The sequence below is a fragment of the Eleutherodactylus coqui genome, chromosome 7 (genome assembly GCF_035609145.1).
Source record: "Eleutherodactylus coqui strain aEleCoq1 chromosome 7, aEleCoq1.hap1, whole genome shotgun sequence".
Taxonomy (NCBI): domain Eukaryota; kingdom Metazoa; phylum Chordata; class Amphibia; order Anura; family Eleutherodactylidae; genus Eleutherodactylus; species Eleutherodactylus coqui.
The window spans coordinates 198,182,564-198,199,073 of NC_089843.1; the positions used below are offsets into that span (position 1 = coordinate 198,182,564).

The 16,510-nt window shown below is 43.1% G+C and overlaps 1 protein-coding gene across 3 annotated transcripts in view; it reads left to right on the top strand.

Annotated features, from left to right (window-relative positions):
- LOC136573073 (ceramide synthase 4-like) overlaps positions 1 to 16,510 on the top strand; it is a 91,652-nt gene that overhangs the window by 53,767 nt on the left and 21,375 nt on the right. For all 3 annotated transcript variants that reach the window (XM_066574227.1, XM_066574228.1, XM_066574229.1), the window contains 4 exons: positions 3,935 to 3,992; positions 6,546 to 6,596; positions 9,960 to 10,052; positions 13,580 to 13,708. In XM_066574227.1, coding sequence (XP_066430324.1) covers positions 3,935 to 3,992; positions 6,546 to 6,596; positions 9,960 to 10,052; positions 13,580 to 13,708 — 331 coding nt within the window. The remainder of the gene's footprint in view (positions 1 to 3,934; positions 3,993 to 6,545; positions 6,597 to 9,959; positions 10,053 to 13,579; positions 13,709 to 16,510) is intronic.

Below are 16,510 nucleotides of genomic sequence, written 5' to 3' on the forward strand. Positions count from 1 at the left end.
GCGTGGGATCTGAGGAATCCCTTCATCCCCGGCAGGGATGAAGGAATTCCCCATAATGATGCAAGGCCGTTTTTACATGAATTCCTTCATCGCCGGCGGGAAAATCCTTTCATCGCTGATGGGGGAATCCCTTCACCCCCGCGGGGAAGTGAAAACAGCCTTGCATCCACGGGGCTTTCACATGGTGGAAAGTGCATTATCGGTCTGTAAATCATGGCCTGATATCGCCTTTGACAGTGTGATAGCGGCCTAATAGAGAAGTGCATGGGAGTCAGACTTATGTGCTACTGGAAAGTGGCAAGAGACGCCGTGCAAGAAAAACTTGTTTAAGATGTTGGATCTGTGCTTGTTGAGCACTGGGACTGTGTAGTCCAGCCCATGTCCTGAAGGCCACAAGCTCACCCCAACAGGTAGATTACTTATTGAGAACCACAGTTATGAAAAAAATAACAAAAAAGGACTCGGAGGATATCAAAGGGAAAAAAAGAGACTCGCGTGTGAATTTTTTTCTGCAATCATATGTCCTTTTATGCATACTATATATCTTACCGTATATACCGGCGTATAAGGCGACGGGGCGTATAAGACGACCCCCCAACTGTCACCTTATACGCCGGTATTCAGTGGAGAAAAAAAAAAAATTTTATTACTCACCTCCCACGGCGTTCTGTCGCGCTCCGGCAGGATGTCGCTCGCTCCGGCAGGCTGTCGCTGGCTCCTCGTCCCCGCCGCAGCATAGCTTTCTGAATGTGGGGCTTGAAATCCCCGCTTCCAGAAAGCTAATACACACGCCGGCAGCCATGACAGCATTGAATGGCTGTGATTGGCTAAAGCACACGTGGCTTCAGCCAATCACACTATTCAATGACATCATTGAATGGGTGTGATTGCTAACACGTGCGCCTTCAGCCAATCACAGCCATTCAATGATGTCATTGAATAGTGTGATTGGCTGAAGCCACGTGTGCTTTAGCCAATCACAGCCATTCAATGCTGTCATGGCTGCCGGCGTGTGTATTAGCTTTCTGGAAGCGGGGATTTCAAGCCCCGCATTCAGAAAGCTATGCTGCGGTGGGGACGAGGAGCCAGCGACAGCCTGCCGGAGCGAGCGACATCCTGCCGGAGCGCGACAGAACGCCGTGGGAGGTGAGTAATAAAATTTTTTTTTTTTACACTTTTTTTTTTTTGTATTACCGGCGCATAAGACGACCCCCGACTGCAGAGCAGATTTTTCGGGGTTCAAAAGTCGTCTTATACGCCGGTATATACGGTAATTCCACTGGTAATCAGTTACCGTTAATGTCAATCATCCTATCACTTATATGTAGTTATCATTACCTCAATTTTATGTACGGAGGTGCCACCACCTCTATGTATTTATTTGTTTGTGTCTACTCGTTGCCCTTCTATATATATTATATACCATCTCCATCCTCCAGCTATTGACTAGCTGTAGAGCCATTCAGCCTCTCACCCCTCTGATATAGTTTTATGTTTTCGTTGTTCTTATTTAATATCTGTATGTATTTAATATTTTTTATACACTCCTTTGCTATTTTATTTCCCACTAATATTATGGGTTCTATGAGTAGTTACTTTTTATCCATCCCTCGTCTCTGTCGATTAATTGGTTTTCATCGTTTATTTGTCTGCATTCTACCTTATTACTTTTCTCTTTATCATTTTAATAGCAGATTATTTCCAATAATTCCCAACAAATGTTTTTTAATGATTAGTCAACTATTAAACTAGTCTTTCAGGTCTTGATTCATTGTGTCCACTATGTTTACTCACTGATTGACTTATTCGCCAATAATTCTTTAACTTATCGGTGCCATACAAACTTGAAATTTGGTGCGACCATTGTTTAGGTTCTAAATAGGAAAAGTAAAGGGGTCGCAACTTAATTATGCAATTCTAAGTGCAAAAGTAAGTATGCACTATGTAATGTAATGTAACTAATAACACATCTGTACCACACAAACGTGAAATTTGCCACGACCATTCTTTATGTCCTAAATAGGAAGGAAAAGTAAAGGGGTCGCAACATTAATATTCAATTCTATGTGTTAAAAACTTGCGAAAATCCGCAATACATGAGAGAGTTCTTTTCTCAGAAAACATAAAGCTTGGGGAAATGATTTGTATACTGAGGAGAATCTACCTCACCTTTATGTGTGCATAGTATACTAAGGAGAATATAACTGACCTGTGTGTATACTGAGAATATAACTGACCTCTGTGTGTTTATACTGAGGAGAATCTAACGCTCCTCTATGTGTATATACTGAGGAGAATCTACCTCAACTCTGTGTGTATATACTGAGGAGAATCTAACTGACCTCTGTGTGTATATACTGAGGAGAATCTACCTCAATTCTATGTGTATATACTGAGGAGTGTCTTACCTCACCTGTATGTGTATATACTGAGGAGAATCTACCTCAATTCTATGTGTATATACTGAGGAGAGTCTACCTCACTTGCATATGTATATACTGAGGAGAATCTACCTCACCTCTATGTGTACATACTGAGGAGAATCTGCCTCACCTCTATGTGTATATACTGAGGAGAATCTACCTCAATTCTATGTGTATATACTGAGGAGAGTCTACCTCACTTGTATGTGTATATACTGAGGAGAATCTACCTCACCTCTATGTGTATATACTGAGGAGAATCTACCTCACCTCTATGTGTATATACTGAGGAGAATCTACCTCACCTCTATGTGTATATACTGAGGAGAATTTTCCCTTACCTCTATGTGCATATACTGAGGAGAATCTACCTCACCTCTAGGTGTATATACTGAAGAGAATCTACCTCACCTCTGTGAATATACTGAGGAGAATCTACCTCACCTCTATGTGTATATACTGAGGAGAATCTATTGGACCTCTATGTGTATATACTGAGGAGAATCTACCTCACCTCTATGTGCATATACTGAGGAGAATATAACTTGCCTCTGTTTGTGCATACTGAGGAGAAACTAACTGACCTCTCTGTGTATATACTGAGGAGAATCCACATCACCTCGATGTGTATATACTGAGAATATAACTGACCTCTGTGTGTATATACTGAGGAGAATCTACCTGACCTGTATGTGCATATTCTGAGGAGAATATAACTTGCCTCTGTTTGTGCATACTGACGAGAAACTAACTGACCTCTCTGTGTATATACTGAGGAGAATCCACATCACCTCTATGTGTATATACTGAGAATATAACTGACCTCTGTGTGTATATACTGAGGAGAATCTACCTGACCTGTATGTGTATATACTGGGGAGAATCTAACTGACCTCTGTGTATTTGTATTGAAGAGAATATAACTGATATCTATGTGTATATACTAAGAAGAATCTCTGTCCATTGTGTAGTCGCCTGGCATGGAATCGCATACTATGTGCGGCTACTGCACAAATACAGAGATATCTGCTTCCTGCTCCGTACACAGTGAAATTGGCCTGGTGAACAGTTGATCAGCTGGGTTCCCAGGCGGCAGATACCCACTAATCAGTTATCCTGTTGATAGGTCATCAGTTTTTAAGAACTGGGAATCCATGTTAATGGGAACCTGTCATGTCCTATAAGACATAAATTAAGTTTATGGCATGCAGCGCTTTTTCTTCTCTCTAAAAGATGGGAACCTGAGCGGAAACCGAACAGACCCCATTATAGTCAATGGGGTCCATCCGGCGCTGTTTGGTTCCGTCCTGAAACAGAGCCATTCATCTGCAGGGATTCCCCTTTCCTGCTCCCCGAACGGAGTAGGAAAGCGAAACCCCAGATGTAAATATGAAACCAATATTCCCTTTAATCACATCTGTTTGTATTTTTGGTTGGTAATATGGATGGACACTATAAATATAAACATTGCCGTGGAAATTATTATAAACTTTTTTATATGTTTTTTCTAGCTGGAGGTTCACTATGTACTTGATATCATTCCTCACTGGATTTGCTTTACTAATCAATGTAAGTATGTTCCTTTTATAATATATGCAATGCGGCATTGCTTCTATGGGAGGACACTTCATAATATACAATACCATGCTGCATGTCATAATATCCGTTGTCACAGATTCATATAGAATCTGTACAAGAAAAAAAATCCCTGTAGGTAAAGTAATATACTCCTTTTCTCTCTGGTCTTGGGACAGAAATGTGTCCCGAAACTGGAGGATCAATTTAAATGGTGTATTCCCATCCTGTTCTATCATGGCTGAGGTAAGAACATCCAAAATTGGCCGGTATTACTGAAAGAGACAAAGGAGTTAGGCAAACAACATAAAACAGCCTATCAAAGTGAATGTGAGTTACAGAAGCAGCATAGCGCTATGCTATATCCACAACTCATGATAATGTGATTATTCTCAGCAAGAGAAACCAAGTAATCTTGTAGATATGATACCTTTTAATGGCTAACAAAAATACATGATGGTATAGCAAGCTGAGGACCAAGTTATGGTTCTTCTTCAGGGTTAATGGAATAGATCCGAAGACGCATACATAAATATATATATATACATGCACACATACTTCTGAAAAGGCACAGACATGGTGTGATTAATTTGCACTTAAAACAATACCAGAACAGGATCAGTGAAGGAGTAAATACTTAATTAGTCCACTGTTGGGGTGGATTCAGACGGCCGTATATCGGCTCGGTTTTCACGCCGAGCCGATATACAGTGTCCTAATCTGCAGGGGCGGGAGGATGGAAGAGCCAGGAGCAGGAACAGAGCTCCCGCTCCCTCTCTGCCTTCTCTCCACCCCCTCTCCGCCCCTCTGCACTATTTGCAATGAAAGGAGGTGGGACAGGGCGGGGCTAAGTTCCAAGAATTAGCTCCGCCCTTGTCCCGCCTCTCCTCATTGCAAATAGTGCAGAGGGGCGGAGAGGGGGCGGGAGCTCAGAGCACTGCTCCTGGCTCTTCCAGCCTCCCCCCCTGCAGAGAGAGATGCCGTATATTGGCTGGGCGTGAAAACCCAGCCGATATACGTTCGTCTGAATCCAGCCTTAAAAACATGAAAGTTTTATGGTCTCTAAATTGGTGTTAGGGGGTCACCTGGCCAGCGTGTTATCTCAGGTGACTACCTATTGTAGCTGTGCTGGTATCGTCCCCTTAGTGATCCCTATTGCGGCCACACTAGTAATAGCATACCCTATATTGGTCCCAGTAGTAATAGTGTTCCCTATATTGGCCTCAGTCCGGGACAGGTTTTAGCTGTGTCTTTGCCTTTCCTGCTTCTGAGGGACGTAGTGTCAGGTGAGTGATGTCGGTTCTCACCTGGTTCTAGTTGTCCTGCCCTATATAGTCTGGCTTTGGCTTGACTGCAGCTCTGGTCAATTTAGTATCCTCCTGGGGTTGCTGAGGTGCACAGGCTGTTTCTGGAGCTCCTGTTCTTTCCTGTAGACTGTTGCTGAGCTAAGTACTACCGTTGTTAATCCTTGCTACTGTTCCTATTACGTTCAGTGTTCCCTGGTAGGGACTTCTTGGTGGCCGAGGTTCGCATTCAGGTCCGCTCTTTATCAGAGCGATCAACCTGCCGATTAGGTAGTGGCCCCACCTGGGTAAGGATTTTTTAAGGATAGATTTTCCCTTTTGGTTTAGTTTTCTGTTTTCTACTATATTGTCACCCTGCGGCCCTTACATTGGTGTATTATTTAGTTTTATATCTGCTATGTGCTTTGGTTTTGTTACTTTAGTTGCACACGATTGTGCTTCTTTGTGTTTGTTTGTCCTGCACGTCCTGTTTGGATGTAACACTACCCTAACACAAATTTAGAGACATTATAACTTTCACATCCAGTTTTTTTTCTGTAGCCCAGGCCACCTCTCGGAGTCGGAGATACCCTTTTAACACTAGCATCATAACTAGTTTATAATAGAGCTATGACATTTGTGCAGGATCCAGAACGGATAGTGGTAAACCCTTGCAATGGATAGAAAACTCACAGCTTGTCCTATTTTTGAAAGATTCTGTTCTGGAATTGCCAATTATTTTCCGTGGGAGCAACAAAAAAAAAAACACATTACACTCGCATGTAAATGTGAGTTTCATATGAGTGCGATGCCATTTCCACGTGTTTGAAAAATACACGTTTAAAGGGCATGTGCAGCGATGCAATGGTTTTTTCCTCAATAAACTCATTGCAATCGCATGTTAAGTCACAGGTGTAAGATTGCGTTGTCTGAGGTTTTTGGACAGGTATCGCTCACTCTCATGTAAATACGGCCTCCGAAGCCTCCCCTAGTTGTCTCAGGGTCTGAGCACGGTCCTATTCTCTATCTGTTTAGCATGATCTAATGCTACATACAAAAAGATGATGTTCTAGATAGGTAACACTACTTCTACGTAGGAACAACTTTGCACCGCTTTTCCTATCAGCTACGTAAGGATCTCCAATGCCCTGCTTATTCCTTACCGCTGTATCTGGCTTTAATCTGAACATTCATGAGACATTTTTGTAAACTCGCCGCTGTCCCTGCGGGGTACCTTTATACATGCTGTGATTTCTTCTTTTAGAAGCCATGGTTTTGGGACCAGCAGGAATTCTGGACAGATTATCCCTATCAGGTGAGTATCACAAGCGCTATCTACTGAAGATGTTTAATCTTTCCCTGTAATGTGATTAGTAATGAAATCATATGGGGCCCTGGGGGGGGGGCTCAGATAAACATGCATTCTTGTGTTCCAATAATAGACATTTATGGCATATTTACTGTATGGCCGGTACCAGGAGTACTTACTGTCAGGACACTTGCAATGCATGTATGACAGCAGATGAGCCAACAGGAACCATTAGGGCTCTGTACCCAAGCTTCCAATGCAGACCAGATTTAGAATGTTTTATACATAATTATTTTATTACTATTTTTGTTATTAATAGTATGATCATGTCTGGGGGCTGAAATCATTGTAGGATTGTATTGGGTCAGATTAATTTTAGGTGTCTAATCTGGAGTCTGTATGAGTATAAGGCTGCATTCAGATGAACGTATATCAGCTCGGTTTTCACGCCAAGCCGATATACGTCATCCTCATCTGCGGGGGGATGGAAGAGCCAGGAGCAGGAACTGAGCTCCCGCCCCCTCTCTGCCTCCTTTCTGCCCCTCTACACTATTTGCAATGTGGAGAGGCAGGACGGGGGCGGTGCTAATTCGCAGAACTTAGCCTCGCCCCCGTTCCACCTCCTTTCATTACAAATAGTGCAGAGGGGCGGAGAGGGGGCGGGAGCTCAGTTCCTGCTCCTGGCTCTTCCATCCCCCCCCCCCCCCCCTTGCAGATGAGGACGACGTATATCGGCGCGGCGTAAAAACCGAGCTGATATACGTTCGTGTGAATGCACCCTAAGAGTCTGATCTGGGGTCTACATGTGTTTAATGGTCTAATCTGTGGTTAAAATGAGTTTAGGCATCTGATTTTGGGTCTAAATATGTTTAATGAGTTTAGAGGTTTGAGCTAGAGTCTTAATTAATTTTGGTGTCTTGTCTAAATATAATGGGCTTCCAGGACTCAACTATTGAGGACCTATCCTCAGGAAAGGTCAGCAAGAGTAGAGTGTATGGGAACTTTGCCTTCAATACCATCTCCGGCCACTGCAGTGTGTTTCCGGTAACATATCTGTTCCATACACTAGATCAGTGGCCTTACAAACTACTGATTGGTAAGAGTCTTGGTTGGTGGACCCCCAAAATCTACTATTAACGGCCTACTCATATTGTCATTCTTGCTCTCTGACCACAACTTGGCTTGTAGATTTCCTTTACTACCAAGTAAAGAAATCTACAGGCCATTAATGCGATTCCAGACTCCAGCTCACCGCATGGAATTATTCTCTGACGAATGCATGGTCACCATCAATAGCAGTAGAAACAAAACTCCAGCAATTCCGTGGATTCCAGCATAAAAACTGTGTTTTATTTAAATTTCAGGAGTTAAAAAACATCTTTCAAAATTACGCTTACGTTGCGAACAAAGTTCTTATTTATAGCATATCTTTCTTCAGCAGTGAAACCCCATGGAGGGTGTGGTCAAGGGAGGGGTTAGGGGCGTGGCTTATCACAACATATGACTTTTGCCTCCTTCATTATAAAAAGGACACTGCCGTTTAAAATTAAAAAAAACACAGGGAGGAATGCTCGAGCGCTGAATGGGCTATTGATATACATTATATTAAAAATTAACATGCTCTGGAATTACATCCCGCACCGCATGTCAATATCTGCACGGGTTTTGTGTAGTTTTTTTCAACAACGTGTGAATGAGATTTTCAAATTTTCATGCACTGCTGCTGTAAATCCACCCCGTGTAGTAATAGTGACTCCTTATATTGGCCCCAGTAGTAAGAGCATCCCCTATATTGGCCCCAGTAGTCCGCTATGTTGGCCCCAATAATTATAGTGACCCCTATTGCGGCCACACTAGTAATAGCATACCCTATATTGGTCCCAGTAGTAATAGTGTTCCCTATATTGGTCCCAGTAGTAGTAGTGTCCCCTATATTGGTTGCCCAAATAGTAAGTGTCCCCTATATTGGTGGTACCAGTAGTAATAGTGATCCATATTGTAGCCCCAGTAGTAATAGAGACCCATATTCTGGCACCAGTAATAATAGTGTCCCCTACATTGGCCCCAGTAGTAATAGCGTCACCTATATGGGCCCTAGTAGTAATATGGACCCCTATATTGCCCCAGTATTAATAGGCTCCTCCAATGCGACCCTAGTAGTATTAGGCTTCCCCATTGCCGCAATGCTCTTTAGATGCAGGGATAGGTTTTGCATTGCAGATTACTCTGGAGTCTCAGCCCCGGGGCGGTCACCCCAATCACCCCTATTATAATCCGCCATTTGTCCCCGCTCTACTCACCCCTGTAGCGGTGTCGGGAAAACCTGTAGTTAGGAAATGAGCGTGCAGGACTGTGGTCAGCACAGCAACACAGATCACATGACCGGAGCGGGCTCATATGATCCATGTTGCTATGTCGGCCACAGTCCTGCACGCTCACTTCCTCAGTACAGGCTGTCCGGACACAGTTACAGGGGTGAGTACAGCGGGGACCTAGACCCTCCGTAGGACGCCCCTGACAATCACTCACAGAGCCCACTTTGGGAAACCCTGTTCTACAGAATAACCAGTCTTTAAATACAGAAAAGAACCAATAAGAGAACAAAAATGATAGTTAACAACATAACTATTAAAACCAATGGTTGCTCAAGAGGGAGCCAAGTCAGCAGATGAAGGTCTTATTCACACGACTGTGTTAACACTGGTATTTAGCCACGTAAAAAAATCGGTCAAAAATTGCAACCACGTGAAGCATTGGATTCCAATGTACTCATTCAGATGACCGATTTCTGGGTGCGTAAAAAAATGATGGCCGGAAAAATAGCACCTATGTGGCCAAATTTATACGCTGCATCAAAAGATAGGTCTTGCCCTATCTTTTGCCGAAATACGCTGGAAGCTCCCATAGACTTCTATGGAAGCTGGAAAAAAGTGAGGGGGAAGGAAGGAGTTACTCTGCACACAATGCTGGGAAAAGAAGACAGCAGGCCCTAATTAAGCATTATTAGTCATTCTAAGTATTTTTGCTGATCAATGGCTTTCGTTGCCTCAGGGTATTTTTTGCCAATAAGCAGCAACCGCCCGTGTGAATAGCATGAAATACGTTAATTAAGATCGGGAGTTCATTGTGGTAATTCTTCATTCATATGACTATACAGCGCGTACGGGAGAATAACCTGCTTCTCTTTCACCCATTTGATAATTTACTCAAAAAAATCAGACTGTAGTAACTCCATCCAGTCTGGTTTCAGCATATTATTGGATGTATATAGTTAAAAAGACCAATCGCATTTGTTTGCTTTGAAGTTGTGCAGCTTCACCGTGTAGCCTACAGTGGGAAATGTAATTTGTTCCTTCTTTTTCTCCGAAGCCGTTGGAGTCCTCATTGTACGGCTATTACATGCTGCAGCTGGGATTTTACTCATCAATGCTCATTACTTTGGCTTTTGATATAAAGAGGAAGGTAAGTGTGTTTGTGTCTGGCTGCTTGTTTTATGGTGAAAGAGAAAAGTGAGAAGCTATCACATGTGAATAATAGAGATGAGCGAGCATACTCGCTAAGGCAAACTACTCAAGCGAGTAGTGCCTTATGCGAGTACCTGCCCGCTCGTCTCTAAAGATTTGGCTGCCAGCGCGGGTGAGCGGTGAGTTGCGGGGGGGGGGGGGGGGGTGAAGAGTGAGAGTTCCTCCCCGCTCTCCCCCGCCGCTCCCCGCCCCCCGCTGGCAGCCGAACCTTTAGAGACAAGCGGGCAGGTACTCGAATAAGGCACTACTCGCTCGAGTAGTTATCGCTCATCTCTAGTAAATAACCTGAAATTAGATTACGCATCTCTCTTCTTAAGGGTGCATTCAGACGATCATATATCAGCCGGGTTTTCACGCCCAGCCGATATACGGCGTCCCTCTCTGCAGGGGAAGGAAGCTGGAAGAGTGCACTGATCTCCCGCCTCCTTTCCGCCCCCCGCCACTATTTGAAATGGGAGGAGCGGAACGGAGGCGGAGCTACAGTCTGGCACTTGGCCCCACCCCTGTTCCGCCCCTCCCATTGCAAATAGTGGCGAGCGTCGGAGAGGGGGTTATAGGAGGCGGGAGCTCAGTGCACTGCTCCCGCCCCTTTCAGCTTCCTTCCCCTGCAGAGAGGGACACCGTATATCGGCTGGGCGTGAAAACCCAGCCGATATACGGTCATCTGAATGCACCCGTAGTTTGACTGCATCCCTTCTATTTTACCCTGTTAACTTAAATGCAGTTACAGGAAAGACAGTTTAGCTCATTGGGTGGATAGGCTTGCTTGACATAAAATTGCTAGTGCTTGCATATGTAAATAGGAATTATTTATGAGACCCTTATTTTATATATTAATGACCTGGTGGAAGGATTTCACAGTAAAATATCAATATTTGCAGATGATACAAAACTATGTAAAGAAATTAACAAAAGAGAGGACAGAATAAGGGTGACTACCCACTACAGTTCTTTTTCACTGCGAAATTTGCAGCGTTTTTTTTTTCTTTAGGAGTCTACGGGACTTGTTAATGTTAAAATCGCATTGCGCAAAATCACGATTTTGCGGTAAATTGCGATTTTGACGCGATGCGTTTTTGGCTTTGTCTGCGGGGGGAAGGGTGGAAGAGCCAGGAGCAGGAACTGAGCTCCTGCCCTTTGTCACTATTTGCAATATGAGGGGCAGGATGGGGGAGGAGCTAAGCTTCATGGTTTAGCTACGCCCCATCCCGCCCCCTCCTATTGCAAATAGTGGCAAGGGGCGGAGAGGGGGCGGGAGCTCAATTCCTGCTTCTGGCTCTTCCATCCTCCCCCCATGCAGACAATGACACCGTATATCGGCTCAGCGTGAAAACGCATCCAATATAAGGTCGTCTGAATAAGCCCTAAGGTTGCAAAAGGATCTGGATAAGTTAGGGGCAGAAAAGTGGCCACTGAGGTGTAAGGGCTCCTGCACACTTGTGTTTTTCTTGTGACTTTTTTTCACGCGATATCGCTGCGTTTTTTTAATGCGGATGTCAATGGGACTTTCTAATGTTAAAAACAAATCGCACAAAAATCGCAAAGCACAAACGTGCGTTGCGTTTTTAACATTAGAAAGTCCCATTGACATCCGCGTGAAAAAACACAGCGATATCGCGTGAAAAAAACCCAAAAGAAAACCGCAAGTGTGCAGGAGCCCTAAGGGCTCCCACACTTGCGTTTTTTCAACGCTGCGATATCGCTGCAGTTTTTTTTAACACGATTGTCAATGGGACTTTCTAATGTTAAAAACACATTGCAAGTTTGTGCTTTGCGTTTTTAACATTAGAAAGTCCCCTTAACATCCGCGTTAAAAAAAACGCAGCGATATCGCATTAAAAAAAACGCAAGTGGGTAAGAGCTCTTACCCACTTACGCTTTTTTAACGCTGCGATATCAGTGATAAATGTAAGGTTCTGCACATCACCAGAGGAAATACATGTCACCATTACACACTAAATGGGAAACCACTGGTGAACACGGACATGAAAAAGGACTTGGGGGTTTTAATTAACTGTAAGCTTAACCAGAGCAACCAGTGTCAGGCAGCTGCTGCCAAGGCAAATAGGATCATGGGATGCATCAAAAGAGGTCTAGGGGCACAGGAAGAGAGCATTGTTCTTCCTCTTTACAAGTCACTGGTCAGATCACATATAGATATATCAGGGGACAATACAGAGATCTGTCCCATTATCTATTATACCCAGGATTGTAACATGGGGGCGCTCTACCTCTAGAGGAAAGAAGGTTTGTACAGCAACATAGAAGGGTGTTCTTTACTGTAAGAGCAGTGAGACTATGGAACTCTCTGCCTGAGGACGTGGTGATGGCGAATTCAACAGAAGTGTTCAAGAGAAGCCTGGACGCCTTTGCTGGAGCGATATAATATATGTTATAGCACTGCTTACTTCAGAAGGGTCGTGATCTGGGATTATTCTGATTGCCAGATTGTTTGCTGTATAAGTGACCGAGAACGGCTGATTTAAACTGAACAATTAGTGAAATAAACCACCATTAGGGCGCCCACCCACTGGCGTTTTTTTTCACTGCGAAATTCGCAGGGTTTTTTTTTCTGCAGGGGGTCTATGGGACTTGTAATGTAAAGATCGCGATTTACCGCGATATCGCGATTTTGCGCGATCGCGATTTTAGCTTTGCATGTCCCATAGCCCAAAGACCCCTGCAGAAAAAAAAAAACGCTGCGAATTTCGCAGTAAAAAAACGCTAGTGGGTGGGCACCCTTAAAAATACATTAAAAAAAGATTTCAACAATGTTTAATTTTCTGATAATACTTTTCCCTTAAAGGGGTTCTGTCATTAGAAAAAAAATATCCTATACTTACCTATCCCTCTCCGTCAGTCTTCTTACCGCAGCTTCTCTTCCCCGATCTTCTCCTGGCTCCTCCAGTCCCCCAGGTCACATCACCTCCAGCCGGCCAGATCCTCTTCTTCCCGTGATGTCGCGTACATTGCCGACATTCTCCTTCCAGCAGGTCAGTGTACCCGGTCACTAATGACGTAGCGTTCACTGCCTAGCAGGGAATGCCGAATCCTCAGCAGCCTGCTTCAGCAAGCAGCCGCAACTGCGCATGTGCGGTGTCTCGCCGCCCGTATTGATATACTGTAAAAACATTAGTGGCGAGACCCCACGATAAAGCAGGCTGCAAAGGATTTGGCATTCACTGCTCTGCAGGAAGTGAACTGTAGCGAATGTACGCTACATCACAGGAAGAAGAGGATCCGTCCGGCTGGAGGTGAGGTGATCCGGGGGACTGGAGGAGTCAGAAGAAGTTCGGGGAGAAAAAGATCCGGTAAGAAGACTGACGAGGAAGGAATAGGTAAGTATATAAAATTTTTTTTGTAATGACAGAACCCCTTTATGGGCAAACTACCAGCCGCTCTTGGGCAGGTAAGTGTTTGACTGCGGTTCTTGTCTCATTTCTTTTCCTTTCCTGTTATTTTCAGGACGTGAAGGAGCAGACCGTACATCACTTTGCCACCATCTTTCTCATCACATTCTCTTATTGTGCCAACTACATCAGAGCGGGTACCTTGGTGATGCTCCTGCATGACGCAGCCGACTACTTTCTTGAAGTGAGTAAAATGGTCACATCGTAAGCAGTCCGTTCAGAGTACAACATGTTTCCTGTTAGATTCTGCCGGAGGATATCAGAATATTACTTCTGTAAATACTCTTTAGGAGATTACTATATCCTTGTGATAAAGTATGGCAAATATAATGAGAGTGCTAAACCAAACTGCCCAATATTAGCTAACCATACAGAAGCATCAACCTGCGAGCTGCTGAGTGATTACAAGTAAAACATAATATACTTTTCTGCAAGTGTCTTGTATGCACTAATCCTTGTACCCAGGTAAGAGAGATTGAAGACCATTTTCCCCCAAACCTAAATCTGCTTGTTTAAAGCATAATTAATATACACTTTCTGTTCTTCCATCTCCAGTAGCAGAGGTAACATTATTTGGCGGCAAGCGTGGATAGCAGTAAGAAGGGAGCCCCCTAGTGGCCAACACTTTAAAGGGATTTTTCAGCACAAAAATGTATCAATTTAGATCTTTCATGTAATTTGTAGTTTTGCTACTTATCACATTGGTTATCATATAAGCACAAGTTATTTGAAAAGATAGTGACTATTTAAGGTAAATGCTGTGGACACCTTTGGGGGACATTTTTTTAACCTAAATGTATGTATTTTGGGCTGTCAATCATTTTTGATGTAGGCCTTTTAATTAAAAATTTTGCATTGTTTCTACAATTTTTATGTATTGATATTATATAGAAACGACAGTCTAAGAGTTTGAACTGACGAACGAAAAACACTGTAAAACATCGGCCGTCTGGACGTTTTTACGCGGCTAATAATTGGCCATCTGAATTAATGCATTGGAATTAGAGATGAGCGAGCACACTCGTTTAAGGCTGATACTTGAGCAAGCATTGGTCTTCTCGAGTAACTGATTACTCGTCCAAGCAAATGTGAGGGGGGGGGGCGGGGGAGAGTGGGAGATAGAGGCTACATTAAAGAAAAAAACTGCACTTGCCTCTTAACTTGGCGCTTTCACACTTGACAGGCTATTCAAAAGGATCCTGCAGAATATCCTGTCATGTGAAAAATCGACACCAAATTCTGCATATTCAACATACAAATTTTGATGCAGAATTGAAAATGGCAGAATTCTGCCAGTGATTCCACATTAAAATCCCTACTTAGACCTGCAGATTTTGGTGTGAATTTTGACAGCACATTGTTATGCAGCATCCTGTGCAATCTTCTGTCCTGTGTGATAGGTCACATGACTGCTACAGCCAATCAGTGATTGGCTCTTACAGTCATAGGAACTATAAACAGCATGTGACTGCTGCAGGGGCTTCTAGAGTGGGCGAACATTTAACAGGTGAGTACCGTTTTTTTCTCAATATTAACCACATTTCTGCCTCCTGTGAATTATAATCTGGGAAGACGCTGCAAGGGTTCAGAATTCACACACTTTGAGTTTGACTCAGGAACGGAGGTCCAAGTCACTCGGAGGTCCACAATAGTTAATCAATGATTTCATAGAAGACCACATGAAAAAAAATCACGTGGTGAATGTTCACATTGGGCCTCATTTATCAAAACTGTCAAAAAGAACCAATTGTCTTTGTTGCCCAATACAACCATTCGCAGTACAGCTTTAATTTCTCAACCCCTTAGTGACAAGCCTACTTTGTGTCTTAAGGACCAAGTGATTTTCATCATGGCATTGCAAGAGCCATAAGTTGTTGACAGCCGTATGAGGGCTTGATTTTTGTGGGATGAATTGTATATTTTAATGGCCGTGCTCCGGAGTCTATATAATGTGTTTTAGAACTATTACACATTTTGAGGTGCAGATGGAAAAAATTTCAGAAATTCCACCATTGTTTTTGTTTTTTATTTTTATAGCATTCACCATTCAGATAAAATAACATGATATCTATCTTATCTGGATCAGCAAGGTTACTGCGATATGAAGTTTATATATATAGATATATTATTTTTTAATACTTTTGCACAATAAAAATCATGTATGATGCAAATTCTGATATGATACCCAAGACATAGGAAGTGAACAAAGATTTATTTGTGTTGACACAATTTACATTGAGGGAACCGTGTGTGTTTGTTCTGAAATCTCAGAGGGCCTATTACATCACGTACAGGGCTTTATGTTTAATATGTTTTTATTAAAACTTTTATGCAATTTTACATATAAACAACAAAAACAAAGGTACAACATATAGCGGGTCTCACAGGACCGCAATACAGTGATCCCTTGCTATATTGCGGTTCAATGATTGCAGCTTCAGTGCATCGCGGATTTTAGACAGGCCATATGTAACTCTGTTTTCGCAGAGTTTTTCGCTATATCGTGGAATTTTGCGGTACATACAGGAAATACAGTACGCCACTATCGTTTTCCAACGCAAGATTGTACACTGCACACTATTGGCTGATGGAATGTGTTCTGTATTGGGTGCTGATTGGCTCACTGATCGTAGTATCGGTCTGTTTGTTCACTTTTGCGATTGTTTGGCAGTTCACCCAGCAGATTGATTTGTGTAAATATAGCACCGCTACTTCGCTGATTTTCACGTATCTCGGGGGTCTCTGGAATGTAACCCCGCGATAGACGAAGGATCACTGTAATGCCTTATAATTAGAAAACAAAAAAAAGGAATAATGTAACAAATAATGCGACAATAGCTTCTGCCATATACCCAGCCGGTACATCTTATATAAATTATATATGCATAATAAAACAATATGGCACCAGGCCCTCAGACCCGACAATTTCTTGAGCTCATGAACTATTGCAACTTTCAAATGCCTGCAGGCATGTAAAAAAACTAAA